This window comes from Trachypithecus francoisi, unplaced genomic scaffold, assembly GCF_009764315.1.
Source record: "Trachypithecus francoisi isolate TF-2019V2 unplaced genomic scaffold, Tfra_2.0 Lachesis_group0, whole genome shotgun sequence".
Classification (NCBI taxonomy): domain Eukaryota; kingdom Metazoa; phylum Chordata; class Mammalia; order Primates; family Cercopithecidae; genus Trachypithecus; species Trachypithecus francoisi.
In genome coordinates this window covers 75,090,754-75,116,349 of record NW_022681453.1, presented here as the reverse complement: position 1 = coordinate 75,116,349, position 25,596 = coordinate 75,090,754, and the positions used below count along the sequence as shown (strand labels likewise).

The following is a 25,596-nucleotide window of genomic DNA, read 5'->3' as shown; positions in this document are numbered from 1 at the left end:
CAAAGAGTAAGCACAACAAATAGAAAATAGCTAACAAGAAGATAGATTTTAATCCAGTTGTGGCCAGGTGTGGTGGCTCATGCCTGTAATCCCAGAACTTTGGGAGGCTGAGATGGGTGGATCACCTGAGGACGGGAGTTCAAGACCAGCCTGACCAACATGGTGAAACCTAGTCTCTACTAAAAATACAAAATTAGCCAGGTGTGGTGGTGCATGCCTATAATCCCAGCTACTCGGAAGGCTGAGGCAGGAGAACCACTTGAACCCAGGAGGCAGATGTTGCAGTGAGCCGAGATCATGCCACTATACTCCAGCCTGGGTGACAGAGCAAGACTCCGTCTCAAATATATATATATATATATGTGTGTGTGTGTGTGTGTGTGTGTGTGTATGTGTATATATATATATGTATGTGTGTATATATACACATATATGTATTTATAAAGAGGTATAAATAAAAACTCCAAAAAAAACATGATAAAACAGAATCATAAAGATGCTTAATTGAAACAGATAAGGTAGGGGAAAAACAAGAAAAACAAAGAGTAAGCACAACAAATAGAAAATAGCTAACAAGAAGATAGATTTTAATCCAGTTGTGGCCAGGTGTGGTGGCTCATGCCTGTAATCCCAGAACTTTGGGAGGCTGAGATGGGTGGATCACCTGAGGACGGGAGTTCAAGACCAGCCTGACCAACATGGTGAAACCTAGTCTCTACTAAAAATACAAAATTAGCCAGGTGTGGTGGTGCATGCCTATAATCCCAGCTACTCGGAAGGCTGAGGCAGGAGAACCACTTGAACCCAGGAGGCAGAGGTTGCAGTGAGGTGAGATCACGCCATTGCACTCTAGCCTGGGCAACAAGAGTGAGACTCCATCTCAAAAAAAAAATTTTTTAATCCAGTTTTATCAATAATCACTTTAAAGTTAATGGGCTAAACGTAATAGTTAAAAGACTGAGATTATCAGATTAGATACCAAATGAAGAAACAGCTATATGATGTCTATAAGACATTCAATTTTACAGGACACAGATGTAAGTCTTCTTTTTTTGAGACGGAGTCTCGCTCCATCGCCCAGGCTGGAGTGCAGTGGCTTGATCTCGGCTCACTGCAAGCTCCACCTCCCAGGTTCATGCCATTCTCCTGCCTCAGCCTCCCAATTAGCTGGGACTACAGGTGCCTGCCACCATACCTGGCTAACTTTTTTTGTATTTTTTTTACTAGAGACGGGGTTTCACCTTGTTAGCCAGGATGGTCTCGATCTCCTGACCTCATGATCCGCCTGCCTCGGTGTCCCAAAGTGCTGGGATTATAGGTGTGAGCCACTGCGCCCGGCCGTGTCAGTCTTTTTAAACATACATGCACCTAATAACAAACCTTCAAAGTACATGAGGCAAAACCAGATAGATGTGAAAGGAGAAATAAATGCCCAAGTTTAGTTAGAAACTTCAATATTCCTCTCTCAATAACTGATAGAAGCAGGCAGAAAAATCAGTAAGAATATAGATATAGATACAGTAAGACACAGACATACTCAATGTGACTTGGCATTTTTGCAGACCAATGACAGCTTAGTACTATAGTACTATACATATTCTTCTTAAGTGCACATGGAACATTCACTGAGATAGACAATATTCTGGGCCATAAAGCAAAACTTTATAATTTCATGCAATATACATTCTTGGAACATAATGAAATTAAACTAGAAATTAAAACTAGACATGAAACTAGTAGAAAGTTATCTGAAAGTCCTCAAATATTTAAACTTTAAAGAATAAACTTCTTAATAACCCATGGGACAATGAGGACATCTCAAGGGAAATTAAAAATATTTTGAACTAAATAAAGATAAAAATATCAATATAGATCTACAAGTAAAAGAGTACTCAGAGGGAAATTTACAGCAGTAAATTAATATACTAGAAAAGGAGAGGCCAGGCATGGTGGCTCATGCCTTTAATTTTACCACTTTGGGAGGCCAAGGTGGGAGGATCTCTTGAGCCCAGGAACTTAAGACCAGCCTGGACAACATAGTGAGACCCCATCTCTACAAAAAATTTTAAAAATCAATTGGACATGGTGGTGCATGCCTGTAGTCGCATTTACTCAGGAGGCTGAGGTGAGAGGATTGCCTGAGCCCAGGAGTTAGAGATTACAGTGAGCTATGATCACACCACTGCATTCCTGCCTGGGCAACAGAACAAGGCCCTGTCTCTAAAGAAAGAAAGAAAGAAAAAGAGAAAGCTCTGAAATCAATAACTGAAGTTTATATCTTAGGAAACTAGAGGAAGAGAGCAAAATCTTAAGGAAGGAGGAGGACAGAAATAAAAATTAAAGCAGAAATCAATGAAATTGAAAAGAAGAAAATAACAAAGAAAACTAATGAAACCAAAAGTTAGTTTTTGAAAAGAAATAAAATTGATAAAACTGATATCCAGGTAAACCAGAAAAGAGAGAAGATATATATCACCAATATCAAAATTTAAAGAGCAGACATCAATACTGATCTCACAGACATTAAAAAGGTCATAAGAAAATACTAGGACCTCTATTCCAAGAGACTTGAAAACTTAGATTAAATGCTCAAATTTCTTGCAATATACAAACTACCAAGGTTTACTCAAGAAGAAAGAAAAACTGAATAGCTCAATATCTATTAAAGAAATAGAATATATTATTTTAAATCCTCTTAAAAAAGAAAACTCCGGGCGAGGGATAAAAAACTACAAATCAGGTTCCGTGTATATTGCTCAGGTGATGGATGCACCTAAATCTCACAAATCCCCACCAAACAATTTACTCATGTAACCAAATACCACCTGTTCCCCCAAAACCTACAGAAATAAAAAATTTAATATAAAATAATAATAATAAAAAAGAAAATTCCAGGCCCAGGTGGTTTCACCAGTGAATTCTACCAAATATTTTAGAGAGAAATAACACCAACTTTACACACTCTCTTCCAAAAAGTGAAAAAGGGTATACTTTACCCATTTTATGAGGCTAACCATTATCCTAGTACCACAACAAGACAAACATAATATTTAAAAAAAGGAAATGCAGGCTGGGTGTGGTGGTGCATGCTTAGAATCCCAGCTCCTCAGAAGGCTTAGGCAAGATAACTTGAACCCAAGTGTTCAAGACTAGCCTGCGCAACATAGCGAGACCATATCTCAAAAAAAAAAAAAAAAAAAAAAAAAAGGCCAGACATGGTGGCTCACGCCTGTAATCCCAGCACTTTGGGAGACTGAGGTGGGCAGATCACAAGGTTAAAAGTTCAGGCCAGCCTGGCCAAATCCCGTCTCTACTAAAAAAACAAAAAATAGCTGGGTGTGGTGGTGCGTGCCTCTAACCCCAGCTACTCAGGAGGCCAAAGCAGGAGAATCACTTGAACCTGGGAGGTGGAGGTTGCAATGAGCTGAGATTGCGCCACGGCACTCCAGTCTGGGCGACAGAGTGAGACTCCATCAAAAACAAACAAACAAACAAACAAACAAACAAAAACCCCAAAAACCAAATTCTTAACAAAATACCAGCAAATGAAATCTAACAATATATAAAAATTACACACTATGACCACGTGGAGTTCATCTCAGGAAGGCAAGGGTAATTTTACACTGGAAGATCAATCAATGTAGTTTACCACATTAGTAGAGGAATTAAGAAAACTATATGATCATATCAAAGATGCAGAAAGAGCTTTCAGTGAAATTTGTAATAAACACTCTCAGCAATCTAGAAATAAATGAAAACATCCTTCATCTAATAAAAGGCATTCATGAAAAACCCACAGCAAACATCAAACTTAATAGTGAGATACTGAATGCTTTCCCCTTAGATATGAAACAAGGCAAGGATGTCTTCTCTCCCCATGCCTATTCCATCTCATACTGGAAGTCCTAACTAGTGCGATAAGGCAAGATAAATAAGTAAAAGGCATGCAGATTGGAAAGGAAGAAATAAAATTGCATTTATTAGCAGACAACCTGGTTGTTTATCTAGAATAGTCCAAATAATTTACAAAAATACTTCTGGAACCAAAAAGTGAGTTTAGTAAGACTGCAGGATACAACATCAACATACTAAAATGAATTATATTCCCCTATTAGCAATGAATAAATGGAGTATGAAAATTTAAAAAAATATGATTTATAATAGTGCCCCCAAAATGTAGTACCTTAGGTACAATTCTAACAAAATGTGAGATGTGAGAAACAATGATGAAAGAAATCAAAGATCTAAATAAATGCAGAAAAGACATCAGCAAGATGGTGGAGTAGCAGCTTTCTACCATCATATCTCCACAGAAGCACTGATTTTGACAAGTACCCATGGATGAGAGTACCTTTGCGGAAGTCCAGAAGTCCAGCAGTGAAGTTCCAGCACATCACTGGACACATTGAAGAGAGTAAGAATAGTTACACTTTATCTGGGTCACCCCTCCCCCAGGGCAGCACAGTTCAATGCCAAGAGAGACCCTCACAGCCTGTGATTCCTCCCATAGGGGAAAGTGAGAGGAGAGTGAGTAAGCATTCAGCTCCCTCAGCTTTGTAAGATGCTGCCCAAGAGGCCCACTTCTTTCTTACCTTACCCAGATTAATGAAGTAATCAGCACAGCTGAGTGGTTCAAGGAAGCTGGGAACAGGGAAGAAAGGCCACAGACCCTACTAACCAATAAACAAATAAGGAGATTCAATGAGTAATTTAAAAATCTAACAAAGAAAAACCCAGGACTTCATTGCTGAATTATATCAAACATTTAAAGAATTAATGCCAATTATTTTCAAACTCTTCCAAAAAAACTGAAGAGAAAGGAACATTTCCACACTCATTTTATGAGGCCAGCATTACCCTGATACTAAAGACAGACAAGGATAATACAAGAAAAAAAAATTATAGGCCAATATACCTGATGAACATAAGTGCAAAAATCCTGAACAAAATAGTAGCAAACTAAATTCAAGAGCACATTAAAAGGATAATACACTATGATCAAGTGGGAGTTATCCCTGGGATGCAAGGATGGTTCAATATGCACAAATCAATAAATGTGATACACCATATTAACAGAATGAAGGATAAAAATAATATGATCATCTCAACAGATGCAGAAAAGCATCTGACAAAACTCAACATCCCTGCATGATAAAAAAAAAAACTTTCAGTAGGCTGGGTCACCTCTGTGACCTAGGTGTGGTGGCTCAGGCCTGTAATCCAGCACTTTGAGAGGCTGAGGCAGGAGGATTGTTTGAGCCCAGGAGTTTGAGACCAGCCTGAGTAACATAGTGAGACCTGGACTCTATGATTCATATGGAAAGTCAAATGAACTAGAATTAGCCAAAACATTCTGAAGAAGAAAAATAGAGTAGCGGAATTCACAATGCCTATAAAGCTACAGCAATCAAAGACAGTATTACTTGCAAAGGAATAGACATAAAGAAACAGCAGAAAAGAATAGCGAGCCCAGAAATAGATCCACACAATATGGTCAACTGATTTTTGGCAAAGGTATACAAGTAATTTAATGGAGAAAAGATAGTCTTCTCAACAAATGATACTGGAACAACTGAACATCTGTATAAAAAATGAATTACAGCATACCTCACACCTTATATTAAAATTAACTCCAAATGGGCTGCACACGGTGGCTCATGCCTGTAATCCCAGTACTGCACTTTGGGAGGCTGAGGTGGGTGGATCACTTGAGGTCAGGAGTTTGAGACCAGCCTGGACAACCTGGTGAAACCACGTCTCTACTAAAAATATAAAAATTAGCTGGGCATGGTGGCGTGCGCCTGTAGTCTCAACTACTTGGGAGGCTGAGGTGGGAGAATTGCTTGAGCCTGGGAGTTGGAGGTTGCAGTGAGCCGAGATCGTGCCACTGCATTCCAGCCTGGGTGACAGTGAGGCCCTGTCTCGGAAAAAAAAGGAAAGAAAAAAAAATTAACTCCAAATAGACCACAGACCTAAATGTAAGATGTAAAACTTTGTGAAGGAAAAACTGAAAATCTGAATGACTTTGGGTTGGGTGATTAGTTTTGGATACAACACCAACAGCACAATCCATGAAAGAAAAAGTAAGGTTGACTTTATTAAAATTTAACACTTTCCTCTGTGAAAGACACTGTTAAGTGAATTAAAGTACAAGCCTTAGACTGGGAGAAAATATTTGCAAATCACCTATCTGACAAAGGACTTGGCCCAGAATATATAAAGAACTTTTAAAACCCAACAATAAGTAAACAAAAAATAGACAAAAGATCTGAACAGATACTTCATCAGAGACAATATATGGATATCAAGTGAAGATATGAAAGGATTCTTAGCATTAGTTGTTGTTAGGGAAATGCAAATAAATACCACAATGATATATTACTATATACCTATTAGAACATATTAAACCCCCCAAACTGGCAATAACAAATGCTGATGAGGATGTGCAACAAAAAGACCCTTCATTTATCATTGGTAGGAACACAAAATGGTGCAGCCTCTTTGGAATAAAATTTGGCAATTACCTATAAACTTAAACATTGACTTACCACACTACCTAGCAATCACATTCCTAGGTATTTAGCCAAGTGAATTGAAAACTTAAAAAATTAAAAAAATACTTTTTTTTTAGAAACAGGGTCTTGCTTTGTCACCCAGGCTGGAGTGCAGTAGCAAATCATAGCTCTCTGCAACTTTGAACTCCTGAGCTCAAGTGATCCTCCCACCTCAGCCTCCCAAGTAGCTGGGACTACGGGTGCATGTCACCACACCTGGCTAATTTCTTTTATTTTGTAGAGACAAGGTCTCACTATGTTGCCCAGGCTGATATGAACCTTTGGGCTCAAGAAATCCACCTCAGCCTTCCAAAGTGTTGGGATTAGAGGTGTGAACACCTGGCTGAACTGAAAACTTATGAGTCCAAACAAAAACATGTATGTAAATGTTTCTAGCAACTTTATTCATAATTGCCAGAAACTGGAAGCAATATCAACAGAGGAATAGATAACTTGCACATGCAGATGAAATTCTATTGGAATACTATTTGATGATAAAAAGGACTGAGCTTTTGATTCATGCAATAAAATGGATGAATCATAAATGCATTTTACTAAGTGAAAAAACCAACACTGTATGAATCCACTGATGACTTCTGGAAAAGGCAAAACACATAGGAATAGAAAACAAATCTGTGTTTGCCAGGGATTAGGGGCTGGCGGATGTTCCACTGGGTACAATGTTCATTATTTGAGTGATGGGTACACTAAAAGCCCAGACTTCAGCACTCCACAATATATCCATGTAGCAAAACTGCATTTATACCCCCTAAATCCACAAAAATTAAAAAATGAGGGGTATACAGAGGAAGTTGTAACATGAAGGAACTGCTTTTTATAATACTCTGCATTTGTTAAAAGCCATAGCACTGAACATTAACAAGAGTGAACTTTAAAGTAGAAAAACAACAAATCAACCAGAATGTCAGGGATTCCAGGATGGAATGTAGCCTGTGACAAATGAATCTGACTGTATTAAAAACAAATGACAAAACTGTATTCAAGGAGCTGGGGAAAACAGGTGCTGACCTAGGGAAAAATAGGAGCTGACCTAAGTAACTTAAAACTTATTTTAGTAGAATGATTTGTATTGCTTTGGGTATATACCCAGTAATGGGATTGCTGGGTCAAATGGTATTTCTGGTTCTAGATCCTTGAGGAACCACTACACTGTCTTCCCCAATGGTTGAACTAATTTGCAATCCCACCATCAGTGTAAAATTGTTCCTATTTCTCCACGGCCTCGCCAGCATCTACTGTTTCTTTACATTTTAATAATCGCTATTCTGACTAGCATGAGATGGTATCTCATTGTGGTTTTGATTTGTATTTCTCTGTTGATCAGGATGATGAGCTGCTTTTTTTTTTTTTTTATATGTTCTTTGGCCGCATAAATGTCTTACTTTGAGAAGTGTCTGTTCATATGCTTTGCCCACTTTTTGATGGGGCTGTTTGTTTTTTTTCTTGTACATTTAAGTTCCTTATAGATTCCGGATATTAGACCTTTGTCAGATGGATAGATTGCAAAAATTTTCTCCCTTTCTGTAGGTTCCTTTCCCCTCTGATGATAGTGTCTTTTGCTGTGCAGAAGCTCTTTAGTTTAATTAGATCCCATTTGTCAATTTTGGCTTTTGTTGCAATTGCTTTTGGTGTCTCTGCCCATGCCTATGTCCTGAATGGCACTGCCTAGGTTTTTCTTCTAGGGCTTTTATGGTTTTGGGTTTTATATTTAAGTCTTTAATCCATCTTGAGTTAATTTTTGTATAAGGTGTAAGGAAGGGGTCCAGTTTCAGTTTTCTGCATATGGCTAGTCAGTTTTCCAAACACCATTTATTAAGTAGGGAATCCTTTCCCCATTGCTTGTTTTTATCAGGTTTGTTGCAGATCAGATGGTTGTAGACGTGTGGTGTTACTTCTGAGGTCTCTGTTCTGTTCCATTGGTCTATATGTCTGTTTTGCTACCAGTACCATGCTGTTTTGGTTACTGTAGCCTTGTAGTATAGTTTGAAGTCAGGTAGAATGATGCCTCCAGCTAAAGACTCATGCACATGTATATTTATTGCAGCACTATTTACCATAGCAAAGACTTGGAGCCAACACAAATACCCATCAATGATAGACTGGATAAAGAAAATGTGGTATATATACACCATGGAATGCTATGCAGCCATAAGAATGAGATTATGTCATTTGCAGGGACATGGATGAAACTGGAAGCCATCATCCTCAGCAAACTAATACAGGAACAGAAAACCAAAAACTGCATGTTCTCACTCATAAGTGGGAGTTGAACAATGAGAACACATGGACACAGGGAGAGGAACACCACACACTGGGGCCTGTCGGGGGCTGGGGGGCAAGGGGAGGGAGAGCATTAGGACAAATACCTAATGCATGCGGGACTTAAAACCTAGATGATGGGTTGATAGGTGCAGCAAACCACCATGGCACATGTATACCTATGTAACAAACCTGCATGTTCTGCACATGTATCCCAGATTTTAACTGGAAACCATAGGGTTAAAGATAAATGGAACTGTACATAAACACTGTACTGTATTTGGTAATTTTTTTCTCGTTGGGGTTTGGGTAATCGGTTCTGAAACTGCTTTACATCTATCCTGGGGTTGAACAAATAAGTAAGTGGATGAATTGTGGGAGCCAGGTTTCATGCTGTCAGAGGGCATTTACAAATAAGCAAGAAGGGAAGCATAGGATAAACCCTCTAGTGCTGGATTAGAGCCAGAAACATCAGTATGAACTCATATTTAGGTAGAGCTACACATACATATATGTACATATACACACAGAGATGGACAGACACAGAATGATTACAGATAGGTGTGTATACATAGCATAGTATACATATATTACCTACCTCCAACTGCCAAGGTCCTATAATCAGTGACACCCCAGTAGCAATTTCACCCTCAGTACTTAGATATTGCGTTCCAAATACCATTTATAACTAAGAACCCTCAGAGAAATGGCTTATTCCTGAGGGCAGGGCAATGAAAAAATAAAAGATGAATAGCATCAGAAAGTAAAGTGCCCAAAAAACACAAAATAATGGGGGTATGTCAAAGGGACAATAGGAGCCAACCTTAAAGAGCTCCCAGTGGCCAAAGCTGAAACAATTTGAGCAACAAAATAAATAACATAGTATTTTTAATAACACAAAGTATAAAATAAATACAGTCATATGCTACCTAATGATGTTTGGGTAAATGAAAGACTGAATGTACCAAGGTGGCCCTATAAGGTTATAATGGAGCTGAAAAATTTCCATTGCCCAGTGATACTGTAGCTGTTCTAATTCATAGTGCCACACATTACTCAAGCAGTTGTGGTAAAGCTAGTATAAACAAACTTACTGTGCTGCCAGTCATATAAAAGTATAGCATATACAATTATGTGAAGTACATAATACTTGAGAATGACACTATACATTTTATCATTATTTTAGATTGTACTCCTGATTAAAAAAAAAAAGCTGGCCAGGCATGGTGGCTCACGCCTGTAATCCCAGCACTTTGGGAGGTCGAGGTGGGCGGATCACCTGAGGTCGGGAGTTCGAGACCAGCCTGACCCACATGGAGAAACCCCATCTCTACTAAAAATACAAAAAGTAGCCAGCGTGGTGGTGCATGACCGTAATCCCAGCTACTCGGAAAGCTGAGGAAGGAGAATCGCTTGAACCCGGGAGGTGGAGGTTGCGGTGAGCCAAGATCGCACCATTGCACTCCAGCCTGGGCAACAAGAGTGAAACTCCACCTCAAAACAAAACAAAACAAAACAAAAAAACAAAAGTTAACTGTAAAACAGCCTTAGGCATTCCTTTAAGAGGTATTCAAGAAGAAAGCATCACTATCATAGGAGATGACAGCTCCACTGGTGTTACTGCCCCTGAAGACCTTTCAGTGGAAAAAACTGTGGAGGGGGACGATTGTGATACTGGTGATACTGATGATTCTGACCCCCTGAGATCGCCCAATGGGCTCATAAACAAAATGGCCATGGTGGCAGAGATAGAGGTTATGCATGGGCTCAGCAACACAGACTTCCACTCACCGATGCTGACCTGGCTAAAGGCACTGCCGAGTACCCAATCTGCCAGCAGCAGAGACTAACAGTGAGTCCCTGATGTGGCACCATTCCCCAGGGTGATCAGCAAGCTACCCGGGGGCAGGTTGATTACAGTGAACTGCTTCCATTAAGGAAGGGGCAACATTTTGTACTTACTGGAACAGCCTAGATATGGATTTGCTTTCCCTGCATACAATGATTCTGCTAAAACTACCATCTGTGGACTTACAGATTCACCTTATCTACCGTCATCGTATTCCACACTGTTGCTTCTGACCAAAGAACTCACTTCACAGCAAAAAAGTATAGCAATGGGCCTATGCTCATGGAATTCATTGGCCCTACTATGTTCCCTACCATCCAGAACCAGGTGGATTGATCCAACATTGGAATAGCCCTTTGAAGACTTAGTTATAGCACCAGCTAGGTGGCAATACCTTGCAGGGCTCGGGAAGGTTCTTCAGAAGTCCGTACATCCTCTTAAACAGTATCCAATACATGGCATGGTTTCTCTGATAGCCAGGATTCAAGGGCCCAGGAATCAAGAGATGGAAATGAGAATGGTACACTATTGCTCTTAGTAATACCACTAGCAAAAATTTGTCTTCCTGTTCCCATGATTTTATGCTTTACTAGCCTAGAGGTCTTAGTTCCAGAGGGAACAATGCTTTCACCAAGAGACATAATGATTCCACTTAACTGCAAGTTGACTGCTACCTGGCCACTTTGGGCTCCTTGTGCCACTGAATCAACAGGCAAAGAAGGGAGTTATGGGGCTAGCTTGGGGTGACTGATCCTGCCTGCCAAGGGGGAACTGAACTACTACTCTACATGAAGGTAAGGAAGAATACATTTGGAATACAGAGATTTGTTAGGGTGCCTCTTAGTATTAACACTGTCCTGTAATTAGACTAAATGGAAAACTACAACCTAATCCAGGCAGGACAATGAATGTTGCTGTGGCTTTAGGAATGAAGGTTTGGGTCACCTGTTGGGTAAAGAATCACAAGCAGCTGAGGTGTTTGCTGAAGGCAAGGGGAATATGGAGGGGTAGTGGAACAAGGTATTTATAAATACCAGTTACAACCATGTAACCAGCTGTAGAAACAAAAACTGTAATAGTCATGAGTATTTTCTTTTTATTTTGCTATGAATACATTTGTGCATTTTCTTTTCTCTTATTCTTTTATCATGTAACTTTCTATCATAGTATTTAAGTATTGCTAACATTACATCATTTATGCTATGTAAGTATTTAAGTTATGGGATATCATGGAGAAGAGTAAACATCACACAAGGACTTTACCTTCTCTTCTGAGGAATGGTTTAGTATGTTTTCAGTTGTATGCTGGATAGTTGTATCATGTTAGGTGGACTTATGATCGTGCTATTGTCTTTATTTGCAGATTAACTATGGTTTACGGAGATGTGCATGGGTGCCAAGTTGACAAGGGGTGGACTTGTGATGGCTAATTTTATGTGTCAACTTGACTATACCATGGGGTGCTAGATTAAACATTATTTTTGGATGTGTCTTTAAGGATGTCTCTCGATAAGATTAGCATTTGAGTTGGTGGCCTTAGTAAAGCAGATTGCCCTCACTAATGTTGGTGGGCATCATCCAATCTGTTGAGGGCCTGAACAGAACTTTCAAAAAGGAGAAGGAAGGAAGAATTCATCCCTTTTTCTTCCTGCCTGCCATCTGGAGCTGGGATATTGGTCTTCTCTTGCTCTTTGACTGAGATTTACACCATCAACTCCCCTGATTCTGAGCCTTCAGACTTGAACTGGAATTACACCACTGGGTTTCTTGGGTCTCCAGATGGCAGATGGCAGATGATGGGACTTCTCAGCTTCCATAATTGTGTGAGCCAATTTCTCAAAATAAGTCTCCCTCTGTCTATATATCCTACTGGTTCTCTTTTTCTGGAGAATCCTGACTAATACAATTCTCCATTTTTAAATTTGATCATGAAATTTATCATCATGAAAATGCCTCTAATTTTTCCAAATTCTTCATGAAACATACCTTATATGACTTTCTTGATCTCCCTCTCTCTCTCTTTTTTTTTTTTTTCTTAGAGACAGTCTTACTTTGTTGCCCAGGTTGGAGCTCAGTGGCACAATCGCAGCTCACTGCTGCCGTGAACTCCTGGGCTCAAAGATTCCTCCTGCCTTAGCCTCCCAAGCCTCCTGCCTTAGCCTCCCAAGGCGATTATAGGCAGGTGTCACTGCTCCCAGATGATTAATTTTTTTTTTTTTTTTTTGTCAAGATAGGGTCTTGCCACCTTGCCCAGGTTAGTCTCAAACTCCTGGGCTCAAGCAATCCTCCTGCCTCAGCCTCCCAAAGTGCTGGGATTACAGGTGTGAGCCACCACGTCTGGCCCCTTGATCTCTTTTGGTCTATGTAGCACATGATGGCAAATAATCTACTACAGTGTCTCTGACAGGTTTGTATTTTTGGGCCTTATCTTCCCAAGCAGAATTTAATAACCTTAGAGTAAGAGCTTTTTCTCTTATTTCTTCTGTGTGTATTATTATTTCTATGTGTATTATCACTTCCTCTTCCATTTGTTAATTCATTTATTCACTCATTAAACACGTATCTGCTGGGTGCCAATACAATGGTGAACAACACCAGACAGTTCCCTTAACTCTTATGGAGATTACAGTTTAGTTGGGGACATAGAAATGAATAAAACAGCCATAAAACAAATGCACAATGATAAGTGTCAATAATGTTCTGAAGGGAAGATACTTGATGAGAGTCCACAAAGGGGGACCCTACCTAACTTTGAGTGGAGAGGAGGATGGGCAGGGCAGGAAAGGCTAATCCGGACAAAGTCATGTTTGAGCTGAGATCTGAAGAATGAGTAGCTTTTCACTAAATAAGATAGAGAAAAGAAGTGAAGGTGAGAGAAGAGTATTCCCGATAGATCTGGCTTAAAGAGGGTAGACAGGGCCACAGTATCACACACAGCAAGCCTCAAGATACAGGGACTGACCAAATAGACAATACTAACCATTTTCTTCAGTCTCTTCTCTTCTCGTTTTCTTTCAAGCTGTGCCTCCTTTTCTTCTGCCTCCCTTTTCTGACGTTCCTCCTCTTGGGCCTTTAACTGGGCCTGATTGAGATTAGAACCCAGAAAAATCAGAACCCTCAATTTGAACAGAAATGTGATCTTTTATGTTTAGGATAGTCAGTCTACCAAAGTGCCTGTCCTATCTCTGGAATAAGTCTGCACTTGGTGATAAAAGTAGAAAACTCAATCAACATGTCATCAGTTATGTAACTTAAAAGTTTCTCCAAAAGAATCCTTTTCTACTTGGGAAGGTAAGACTGATCATAAATAATATCACTAATTTTTCATTTAAAAATGATGACTTTGGCTGGGCGCGATGCCTCACGCCTGTCATCCCAGCACTCTGGGTGGCCGAGACGGGCGGATCACGAGGTGAGGAGATCGAGACCATCCTGGCTAACACGGTGAAACCCCATCTTTACTAAAAACACACAAAAAAATTAGCCGGGTGCGGTGGTGGGCGCCTGTAGTCCCAGCTACTCGGGAGGCTAAGGCAGGAGAATGGAGTGAACCCAGGGGGCGGAGCTTGCAGTAAGCCGAGATCGCACCACTGCACTCCAGCTTGGGCGACAGAGCGAGACTCCGTCTCAAAAAAAAAAAAAAAAAAAAAGATGACTTAGATGACTTTTTAGTTCTTACTGTCATCTGTGAAAAACTAACTCCAAGTTAGAAACAGTTTAGAGGGAAAAAGGTTTTCTTTCATTTCACCAGAAAACCCCCAACTGATAGAACTGTTTATTTTTTCTTGGTAGTTACAAAATTTACCTCGGATAGTCTAGGTCAAAACTTTGGAAGATAAGAACTAACCCCCTTTGCAAATTCATTAGGTCAGACATCTGCCTATAATACACTTATCTTGTTTATGTGTAAATCTTCTAATCTGCTGGCTCTCATCAACTTTTATAACATTTTCTTCCTGCTGTGTTAATGATGTTGATGTTTCTGTCCCCCTTATTTTCCTAAAATTGTCAAAGAATTCAGGCCAGTAGGCCAAAAAACCATTTCCAAAGTTGATGTAACTCTATTGTCTCAAGGGTTCTGAAAAAGCGAGGTTTCATTTTTTAAGAAAGACCTAGACAAATCCTTTTTTTTTTTTTTGACTCAGTTTGCATTTTGAATTTATTACCAATTTTTCTTCTTCTTGTTTTTTCTTCTTCTCTGCCAAGATCCGCCTACGTTCAGCCCGTTGAATTGCTCTCTCTTCCATAGCTAGAAAATAGTAACAGAGTTCTAACATTTTTTATATTGAAAAAAATATGAGGAATACTGCAAGAGAAATGTCTCCATTTCATAGTAAAATTTAGTGTTATGATTAGGGTTTTCTTGTAAGTTGAAAGTTCACAATCTCAGAAAATATGTAGAGATAAATATAACTTATATACTCTACAGGTTAAAGACTTACTATCCCATCCTCAGCAATGAGGAACAATTTATAAATTAATTGTTTTGTTTATATTTTTATTAAAAAAGATTTAAAATGATTTATGATTTATAAAAAATGATTTACTGATTTATAATGTGCCTTGATGATAGACTTTTAGTATATGAAACCCAGAAACCAGAATTATAATTTGATTATATATTTGATGAATGCAGGAAACTTTAATTACACCTAACAAACACTTTGAGAGTAGAATCATTCCTCAAATCCTATTGAATCTGCTAATTTTTCTTAAGTCACTGTACATATGTCTGTATATATAAGAACAACAACAAACAAACTAAAGTTTGGGGTCACGATGAAGATATTTCAATCTAGTTTTAAGGTCTGGATATACAGATGGGCAGGAAATGGAATTGTACCAGGCATTTGGAGAACTGGCATATGAACGAATTTGAGTGTCAGAATCCTGTTCTTGACAGTCTATTAAATATCGATCCAAAAGAAACAAATGTGCAAGATGGTCTGATAATATGACTCTGTAATCAGTTGGGGCTTTCATAGGAAGAGGGGCATGGATGGGAGGAGTATCAAGTTCTGCTCACCTAAGCCAGCCAACAGTTACTTTCAGTTCCTTGTGCCATATTACAGAGAAAAGAATTTAAGTCCAAGTTTTAAGAATTAATAAACAAAAACCTCACCAGGCTATTTCTTACAGATATTAAGTGTCTGCTTTGCTGAAAAAGAATGGTAGTGCCACAGATGGTGAGAGTGAAATTGTCTTTCAGAAGGCAGAAATAGACTAGGGGATTAAGGTAAGAGACCCCTAAGAAGCAGAGTCTCTGGTAATATGCCCTTTGCCCATCTTTTCTAGATCTAATTATTAAAAGACTACTTGAAAGTAGACTGGGCTTCTAAAATAGCTAACTCCTTGATCAAACAATAATTAAAAAAAAAAATCACACTTAACTGGGCATTTCCTGACCAAGCTTAACGACAGGCAAAGCCAGCATAAACTGCTGTCCTGGCAGACAGTTAATGCAGACTGCCAATTTCTTCATTAATAGGAACTGACTGCAGGCACAGTGTCTTCATTTGCAATTACTTCTTGTTAAACCAGCAATCTTGTCACAGGTAAAAAATCAAATTTTACAAACCACAATATAATTGTCAAAGTGCCAACCACCACATGCAAACATATGTACAGTGTAGGACTAAGTATATAGTAAAAACAATTAGCAGATTCACTAGGTGGGTTCTGAAGAATGCTTCTATTCATATAGTTTAGTTTAAATAAGGGTTTCTGGCCAGGTGCAGTGGTTCATGCCTATAATCCCAACACTTAGGGAGGTTGAGGTGGGAGGACTGCTTGAGGTCAGGAGTTTGAGACCAGCCTGGGTAACACAGGAAGACCCTACCTGTACCAAATAAATAAATGTTTCTATGTGCATCAAAAATGTTATCAAATTAAGATATCTGGTTTGTAGGTTTCATTACTAAAATCCTATCAATAAGTTATAACATTATAAAATGATATAATAACTTAGCTTGGAATACTGTAAACTGATCAATATTTGAACATTAACGAAGTACGATGACAGGTGACCTTTATCAGTGTTTGTCCTTGGCAGCTACTCAGAGCTTTCTCATTTGTATAGTTATCTCTTTTTTTTTTCACAATCCAAATCTCAAATTACAGAAAAATGATACACCTTTCAGCTATGTTTTTTCTGTGTGTGTGTGTTGGTTGGGAATGCCAAAAAGGTTGGCAAAAGGGGCAGTAAAAAAGTACTGGGGCTCTCTGGTGTACTCCACTCCTCACATGTCGACCGTTCTGAGATTTTTGATGTCAGGTTCTGTCAAGTCTCAAAACCTCAAGAGTCGTCAGAATTCACTACCAGTGTACACATTCTACTCTAGGAGAGGAGATTACAACCACCAAGGCACCACCGAGACAGCCTTGCCTTTTAGTATGGGATGTGGTGTCAATTGCTTTGGTTTCCTTTTGCGTCCAGAAAGAGAATTTCGGGAGTCACTTCTACTGCCTTCAGTCCCAGGGGAAGCAACAGGTGAACTAGGGGGAAAATAAAGGAAAAGAATTTAGACTACTAACCAGTTTCCTTCAAAGTCCTTTGACCTGAGAAGCTCAAAGCCTTTTACAGACATTAATGAATCCCTATTCTCTGAGATAACTACATATCATATCCATGCCATAAATGTGTGTAATGAGATACGGAAAGGTTGCGTGATCGGCATGAGTCTACACAGTGAGTCAGGTACTCTGACTCCCATCCTAATGCTTCAAATCCATAAGTATCACCACATCTTATCCTACCATTCACCACATGCAGTGAGTATGTCTCAAGCACATCTGAAACCATCTTAAATGGCTTTTGAGAAATTTGGGCTCTTATTTGAGGCTCAAAGATGTTTTGTTTTATCCCTAACAACTACAAATTTAAGCTAGGAAATAAGCCAGCCCAGGGGCTGCTCCATGTGAACCTGATGTTGTCTGACTTGGCTTCTCAGCACTTAACATAGCTAGAATCCCAGAAATAGAGCAAGAAAGCATTTTTCTGTTTAACTGGCATAGTAACAGAGATCCTCAAAGGCAGCCATGACCCAAACGCTAACTGTATAACCGGATCCTTACAGGCATCCTTGACTATCTATGCCTGTCATATGCTAGTCACAACATAGGCTTCTTTGAGAGCACAAAATCAAGGAAAAGGAAAGATCATGGAACTCAGAAGCAGGACAAAGCAGCTCAGGAGCCCCAAGTGAAAAACCCCTTAAAATGAGTCCAGAGAGTTCTGATAGAACAGACATACTTCACAAGCATCTGGCAGGTTCTTGGTTCCTCTTCTCCTCTGGGCTTTGACAGCAGGTGGCTCTGTGCGTCTGTGACTGCTGAGGCATGCTCTGCTGCCCACTGAGCCTCTGCCAGCCGCTGGTTTTTCTTCAGCTCGAGAATTGTTTTCTGCTGTTCCTGAAGTTTCTTCTTTTGCTTCTCAATCAGCTGCTGCTGGAAGACATGGCGGCTGTGGAAATGACCCAAGCAAAGCGGTTCTGCTTTCTGGCTGGTGGTTCTGAGCGTCTCGTTGCTGCCAGGCAGTTGAGAGTGTTCAGCACCCAGGGTCTTGTGCTGCTTATTGCCAGGTGCACTCAAAGGGACATTCTGAAGGGAACCCTGCAAGTTGCCTGTTGTTGTTCTTCCTAGAGGAGGACTGAGCATACAATCACTGCTTCCGAAGGGAGGCTTTTCCCATAAAGGGGGCACAGCAGTCACCTGAGAGAGAGAAACATGTTATAATTCAACTATTTAAAGGACTGTGCTGATGAAATTCAACATTCATGAGGTCAGTATTATTTCGTTTAATGGCACAACTGCCATGTATTGCAGGTAAAGGTGGTCTGTGCTCCTGGCCTGGCTACCTCAGGGGCCACCACTCTTAAAACATGCATTGCTGCTCACCATGAAAACTGGGAGAGTGGCCGGCTATGGTGGCTCACACCGATAATCCCAGTGCATTGGGAGGCCGAGGTGGCAGATCACTTGAGGTCAGGAGATTGAGACCAGCCTGGCCAACATAGTGAAACCCTGTCTCTATTAAAAACACAAAAATTAGCCGGGCATGATGGTACGCACCTGTAGGCAGGAAAATCACTTGAACCTGGGAAGTGGAGGTTGCAGTGGGCCAAAATCGTGCTACTGCACTCCAGCCTGGGCAACAGAGTGAGACTCTGTCTCAAAAAAAAAGAAAACTGGGAGAGTGGCTACAGCTGTATGAACCACTGCCATGGGTCAGGACATTCACAATAGCAAAAATGTTCTCTTATAAATTTCTATTTTGGACAGTTCATTTGTGAATTAGGCAAGGTTACTCCAGAAAAATATATATACATACATACATATATATATATATAAAACAGGAATTTAATATGCATAAATTGACTCTGAATTTTAGTGGAAATTTGAAGATGTTGTGGCAAAGGATATATTCTTTCTCAAGAACGTTTGAAAACCAAAGAATATCTTTCCAAATTAATAATATATCTCTGTTCTTTCAATGCCTCTCCTGACACTAGTAAATTAATCATATGCCGTAGTACAGGATATTTATTTATTTCAGCATCAAGGTCCCGTCAAAGCCTAGCTAACCCTCTCCAGTTACTCCTGAACTATATATGGGTGGGAAATATTTGGAAGCTCAGGATTGCTGGGCAAATATCTGCATTACATAAGAAAATGTTACCTAATAATATTTTGTATTAGCATATGACTAGTTCTCAAAGCTCTATTACATGAATCCCATTTAATAAACTGAGGTACCATACTCAATTACAAGTTCTATGCAGCGGGGAAGGAAACAAGAACTTTTATTCAGAAACAGTTATCTTGGCCAAAATAATGGCATCTTAAAATGTCTCTACTAGAATGGTTTGATTCCATGGTCTCAGGTCTAAGTTTTTGATTCTGCCATCTGCAATGGCTTAAAGAGAAAAATGCTATGAGCTATCTAATATTAGAAGCTTCTTGTTCTAACAGGATGCCATCCTTAGGGACTCAAAAATATTTTTCATGATTATAGAAATGCTTTCCGTAGAGTCAACTGAAATGAAGGATGTGGTATATGGAAACTCTGACATGTTAAACACTTTTAAAAGTAACCTTTTATTTCAGAAATGTCAGTGAACACTTATTAATGAGAATACCTGCTTAAGTAATTTAGTATCAAGCAGGGTATATGTTTTAGGTTCTTTTAAACTTGGTGGCAATGACACCTTATTAACCCAGCAAGACTGTGTCAAAGCCCTCAGGAAAGCGACAGGGTTTCTTTTGGATCATGGTAACTTTTTAACATGAAAATAAAGAATATGAAGGAAAAGCTTAGTGGTACAGATTGCACTCTATAATAGAGCAGGAGTGAATGGTCTGACTTAATTAGAGAAAATCACCTATTAGCTAACTGATAATTTTGGAAAAATTCAAGGTACAGTTTATGTGTTCTTAGTACATGAGTTCCTATGATTGTATAATTAATGAGCATCTAACTAAAGATTTTATATATTCATTTGTTCATGTTTTGCTGTACATTCTGGAAAAAGATTAGTTTACTTAGTCTCTACAGGGTCTATTGTAGCCCTCTATTTTCATTTGCTCCATTTTTAACGATATTATCCTTTCTGGATGAAGTCTTTTGCTCTTGATTTCAGAGATTTGGAGGCTTTTTTTACTTGAGTCTCTCCCTCTCTCTCTCTCTCTCTCTCTCTATATATATATATATATATAGTAATTTTTCTGTTTTGCACAGGTAAAAATACTTTCTGCTGACTTTTTTTTTTCATTTCAGAACAGTGGCACTTTGTAAAGTAAAAGGTTCCATACAGCTGTTTTTTAAGATAGAAGTCTGTCTTGGGTCTCAATGGAGAAAAAAGTATCTGCCATAAAGGTAGATACATTGCCTAGTGGAAGGGACCAAAATGTTATACAAGTCCCAACAAGCATCTTCATGATCCTCCCTTTCTGAGAGAATAAGCTTAAATTAAAACCAGCCTGCTTGCCAGCAGTAATCAGGGTAAAAAGCAAGGCTAGGGATCCTCCAGTGCACAATTTAATGTCACATGTCTGAATTAAGTACTTAATAGCATTATGTGGAGGGTGGAGGTGAGGGGGTAGAAGATCTTCTCCACAAGGTTTTCTAAACATGACAAGTGCAATGATAAAAGAAGAAAGCTGACAGGATTGACTTTATAAACACTTAACAACTGTGTATAGTACCAAAGACTATAACTAAACCAAAAAGACAAATGACAAAATGGAAAAAATGTTTGCAATATATAATAATAAAAGCATCAATAATCTTAAAAGATAAAGAACTCTTAATAAATAAGACAAAAACATCAAATAGAAAAATGCACAAAGGGCATGAAGAGACAAGTCACTATGTATCTGTATCTTTCTACATCCATATATAGATATATATACAGTCATGCATTGCTGAATAATGGGGATTTGTTCTGAGAAACAGGTGATTTTGTTGTGTAAACACTGTAGAGTGTACTTATACAAACAGGATGGTATAGTCTGCTGCCCATGTATGCTATATGGTATAGCCTATTGCCTCTAGTCTACAAACCAGGATAGGATGTTACTGTATGGAATACTGTAAGGAACTGTAACACATGGTAAGTAGTTGCATATCTAAACATAGAAAAGGTACAGTAAAAACAGTATACAAGATAAAAAATGTACACCTGTATGAGGGCACTTACCATGAATGGTGCTTGCAGGACTGGAAGTTGCTCTGAATGAGTCAATGTGAAGGCCTAGGACATTATTATACACTAGTGCAGACTTCATAGACATTGTATACTTAGGCTACAGTAAATTTATTATAATTTTTTTCTTCAGTGATGAGTTAACCCTAGCTTACTCTAACTTTCTATTTTATAAACTTTTAAATTATTAACTTTTTGACTCTTTTTATAAACAGCTTAAAACACAAATATTGCACAGCTGTACAAAACTATTTTCCTTCTTTATATACTTATTCCATAAGCTTTTTTTTCTGTTTTCAAAGTGGTTGTTTTTAAAAAAATTTTTTTAAACACATTTTTGTTAAAAACTAAGATACAAACACACATATTAGCCTAGGACTACACACGGTCAAGATCATCAAGAAGTCACTAGGCAAGAGGAACTTTTCGGCTCCATTATAATCTTATGGGATCACCACTGTGTATGTGGTCAGTCATTAGCCAAAACATTGCTATGTGGTGCACAGTATATTTTCAATATAAAAATGTTTACCCTTACTAGTAGTCAAAGAAATACAAATGTTGAAGCAATCATAAGATGAAAATAGAACATGCATTCCATTTTTAGGTATTATCCTAAGTAAAGCATTATGGATATGTGCAGATTTAGCTACTACGATGTTCACTGAAGCACTGTTCACAATGGCAGCAAACTGGAAACACCTTAAATTCCAGTAATAGAGGAGCTAAACAGATTCCAGCTTATGGTTCATTACAGAATATCATGTAGCCATTACAAAATGGTGGCACAGAATACTAGTCCTCAGACAGGGGATGTGTATCACTTAAAATCACTTTGCGGAACTTAAAAAAACAGAGCTGCCCCACACCTGAAATTCTGTTTTAGTAGATGTGATCCTGGGGTATACTCTCAGTCGAGAACTACTATTGCAGAAGTGTATGTAATGACAGAAAATGCTCGTGTTATATTGTGAAAATGCAATTTTTTTTTTTAGAAAAACAGTATTAGTATTAAGAAGAAAAAAACATGGCCTTTCTTTTCCTGAATTTTGGCAGACTAGAATTTCTCAATGGCCTGACTAAAGAACATTTAAAAGCTAAATAAAATATTAAGAGATAAATTGCATATGCTTAAAGACTAGATGGCTATACTTTAACATGTTATTAGTGATTATAGATAATAGAATTATAGGATGTTTTTCTGTGATTTTCTATCAAATTGCTACAATTAGTACATATGACTTTTCTTATTAGAAAAAGAAAAATTTTAAATTTCCCCTCTTCTAAGTCACAAATTCATTTGGAGAGGAAATGTCTGATGATCAAAAAGAGGAGTTCAAGGGTTACAGACAGTGCTTTATCTGTCTGTTCCTAAAGGAATATTTCACTCAGTTGTTTTAAATGCCCTCTCGATATTACATCCCTACTAACTTCCAACGATGCCAAAGTTTACATATAATTATAAAAAGGAGATTCAATTCAAGGAAATAAACACTGCCTGAAAGGTAGTGCATTGAGACAGCTCTAATCTTTTGATAGCCTAGACAAGGCAATCTGACAACGACTGACATAACAGCTATAAAAGCACAAACCTCAAATGCAAGTGTTGACTAAGCAGCAAAAACAATGTACCTGTCCATTTCTTACTGGTGGACCCACCACGGCTGTTGCCTCCTCGGGGAGACTGATGCCTGATGACTCACTGGCACTGAGTTTTCCCAGTGATGCTGCCTTCAGCAGTGCATCCATCTTCTTCCTATTTTCCTCTTTTGTGAGGGCCAGCTCTCTCTTCAGGAGCTCGGCGCCACACCAATGCTGCCATTCTGTAAAGCAGTGTCGGAGAACTTGTTTCCGGTTATGCTCAGTGGCCAGCTGTTGTTTTCTAAGCAACAAAGCACTTCCATTTAAAACAAAGAAGCCACTTACAGTTTGTTAACTGATAATATAAATGAAACATAAGTCCAAAAGGGTTCTAGAAATGTTCCATCTTAGCTCTCGCTTAACAATTTGTATTAAGCTAAATGAAATTGCTTTATAAATTCCCCAGTGCAAAGGATCTCCTCATAGAAGGTGTCAGCACTTCAACAGATTACCTTCAAGAAGAAAGAGGAACTGTTCTGTTCTCTCATGTCACAAAGGCATATTAAATTTGTTTGATTACCATAGTTTCTGAAAGCTTTTGGAGGGGAAAGAGCAAAAAGAAGAGGTACATAAGTAATGACTTTTAAAAGATGAATGCATGAGGGAGAGAGAGGTTCAGCTATGCATGAAAATTTTAAAAGACAGGTTTGGGAGAGAGAGAAAGGAACAAAATTATAACACTTAACAAGTTAAATTGTCAATAATTTAAGTATAAGGCTTACAAAAATCAAAGTAAAACTCTGAGGGTTGATCTTGTGAAAGAAGAACCGGCCAGGGAAAGGACTGCTAAAGAGTAGGACTCATTTACCAAACCCTTGAACTGAATATGCATGTCTGCCCCAAGAAGGTACTTGCTAAGCACTAGATGTGTGAAGGGCAAAGGCAAGGCCCCTGGTCTCATGGAACTCATTTATTTTCTACACCTTCCTAAGAAAGAGCTCACTTTGATTCCTGGAAACTTTACAAATGTTAGGGAACATGACTAAGGGGAGGTTGGGATGTGGTATTACAGCCAACCTCATTTTCTTCCCAATGGGAATCTCCATTAGGAGATTTGGTGGCAGTCAGTTGAGAATTCAAGCATAGAGGCCTCTGAGATCTATCTATAAGTGAATGGTTATTATCCTGAAGAACTGAGCTGTGAGTGTGGAACTTATTATGTGGTATCAGGGATCCGCTTTGAGGTTCAAAACATAATACTGTTTAGACACACACTGGATTGTATCTTGGAAAGGTGACTCATATAAGTTCTCCATCATACCATTTGCATATCCATTTCTGTTAAACATACATAATGCTTAACTCTCCTCATGGACTCTTTGGGGTCATATCAAGCAAATCATAAAGTTCTTAACTCAGTGAGTCAGGAGACCATTTCTACAGTTCTTAAATGTTTATATGACCTTTAAACCTTTTCTGACTGCAATCTACAGTAAGAAAAAATGTCACATTGTGACTCAATATACAAGTTTATGTGTGTGTGTGTGTGTGTGTGTGTGTAAAAGTTTCACCAAATAATATTTACCCTTACCACAAGAGATATACTCTGATATTTCTAATCTATTCTATATTTCTTTTAAAAATAAGCAACCTTGCTAACAGCATATTTCATTATATTTAATTATTTCCTTCTAATGCATTGATAGGTACCCAATAAATACTTAGAGATTGATTTACTGATGGTTTTTGTAATAAAAGTATAATATAGATGGTAATAAACATTTATGTGTGTTTTATGTAAATAAATATCTGAGACTGAATAATCTTGAAATAAAAATTTTCGAAGGAATAACAATAACAAATCAGATAGCAACACAGGTAAGAACAAAGCTCCAAAAATCAGTGTATAAATAGTGAACAAAAAAAACTCTGTAACACTTTATTCAAGTGAGTAAAAATCATAAATTTCTATAGGATAGAAGATGTACATTGCTGTGTCTGATTAATGTGAAATTCAATTTCCATCAATCTGCTCTGGAAGGAGGAGTGTGAAATTTACCTGATGTATTAATATCCTGTTTTTACAGCACAAACAGCCAAAAGCAGCACTGGTGTTTTGACTGTCAAGGAGATTATTTGGACACTATGAAAAGGCAAAGAGGAAAACACTTCTGTAAATATAACAAGACTAAAAAAGTAAGAAAATGAGTAAAAAAATGCATGTTCAATATAGGGCTTAAAGCCCACTCTATAATGGTTGTGTGGGGATATGAAAACGTAGTTGGCCAGGTGCAGTGGCTGATGCCTGTAATCGCAGGAATCTGGGAGGCCGAGGTGAGTGGATCACTTGAGCCCAGGAGTTTGAGACTTGGGCCACATAGTGAAACTTCATATCTACAAAAAATACAAAAATTAGCTGGGCGTGGTGGTGAGTGCCTGTAGTCCTAGCTACTTGGGAGGCTGAAGCGGCGGGATCACGTGAGCCTGGGAAGTGGAAGTTGCAGTGAGCCGAGATTGTGCCACTGCACTCCAGCCTGGGCGACAGAGTGAGACCCTGTGTCAAAAAAAAAAAGTCAAAAAGAAAAAACAGAAAATGTAGTTATGATATCTGTATTTGTGGTTTGAGGCA

The 25,596-nt window shown here is 38.6% G+C and overlaps 1 protein-coding gene across 5 annotated transcripts in view; it reads right to left on the bottom strand.

Annotated features, from left to right (window-relative positions):
• The window catches only part of CCDC191 (coiled-coil domain containing 191), an 88,198-nt gene that overhangs the window by 24,220 nt on the left and 38,382 nt on the right, over window positions 1-25,596 (bottom strand). For 3 of the 5 annotated variants that reach the window (XM_033211223.1, XM_033211221.1, XM_033211220.1), the window contains exons 9-14: window positions 23,019-23,268; window positions 17,936-18,393; window positions 17,069-17,178; window positions 14,850-14,932; window positions 13,664-13,765; window positions 11,078-11,152 (exon numbers count right to left, since the gene is read on the bottom strand). In XM_033211223.1, the coding sequence (XP_033067114.1) occupies window positions 11,078-11,152; window positions 13,664-13,765; window positions 14,850-14,932; window positions 17,069-17,178; window positions 17,936-18,393; window positions 23,019-23,268 (1,078 nt within the window). The remainder of the gene's footprint in view (window positions 1-11,077; window positions 11,153-13,663; window positions 13,766-14,849; window positions 14,933-17,068; window positions 17,179-17,935; window positions 18,394-23,018; window positions 23,269-25,596) is intronic. The other 2 variants (XM_033211224.1, XM_033211222.1) reach the window with 1 other exon arrangement.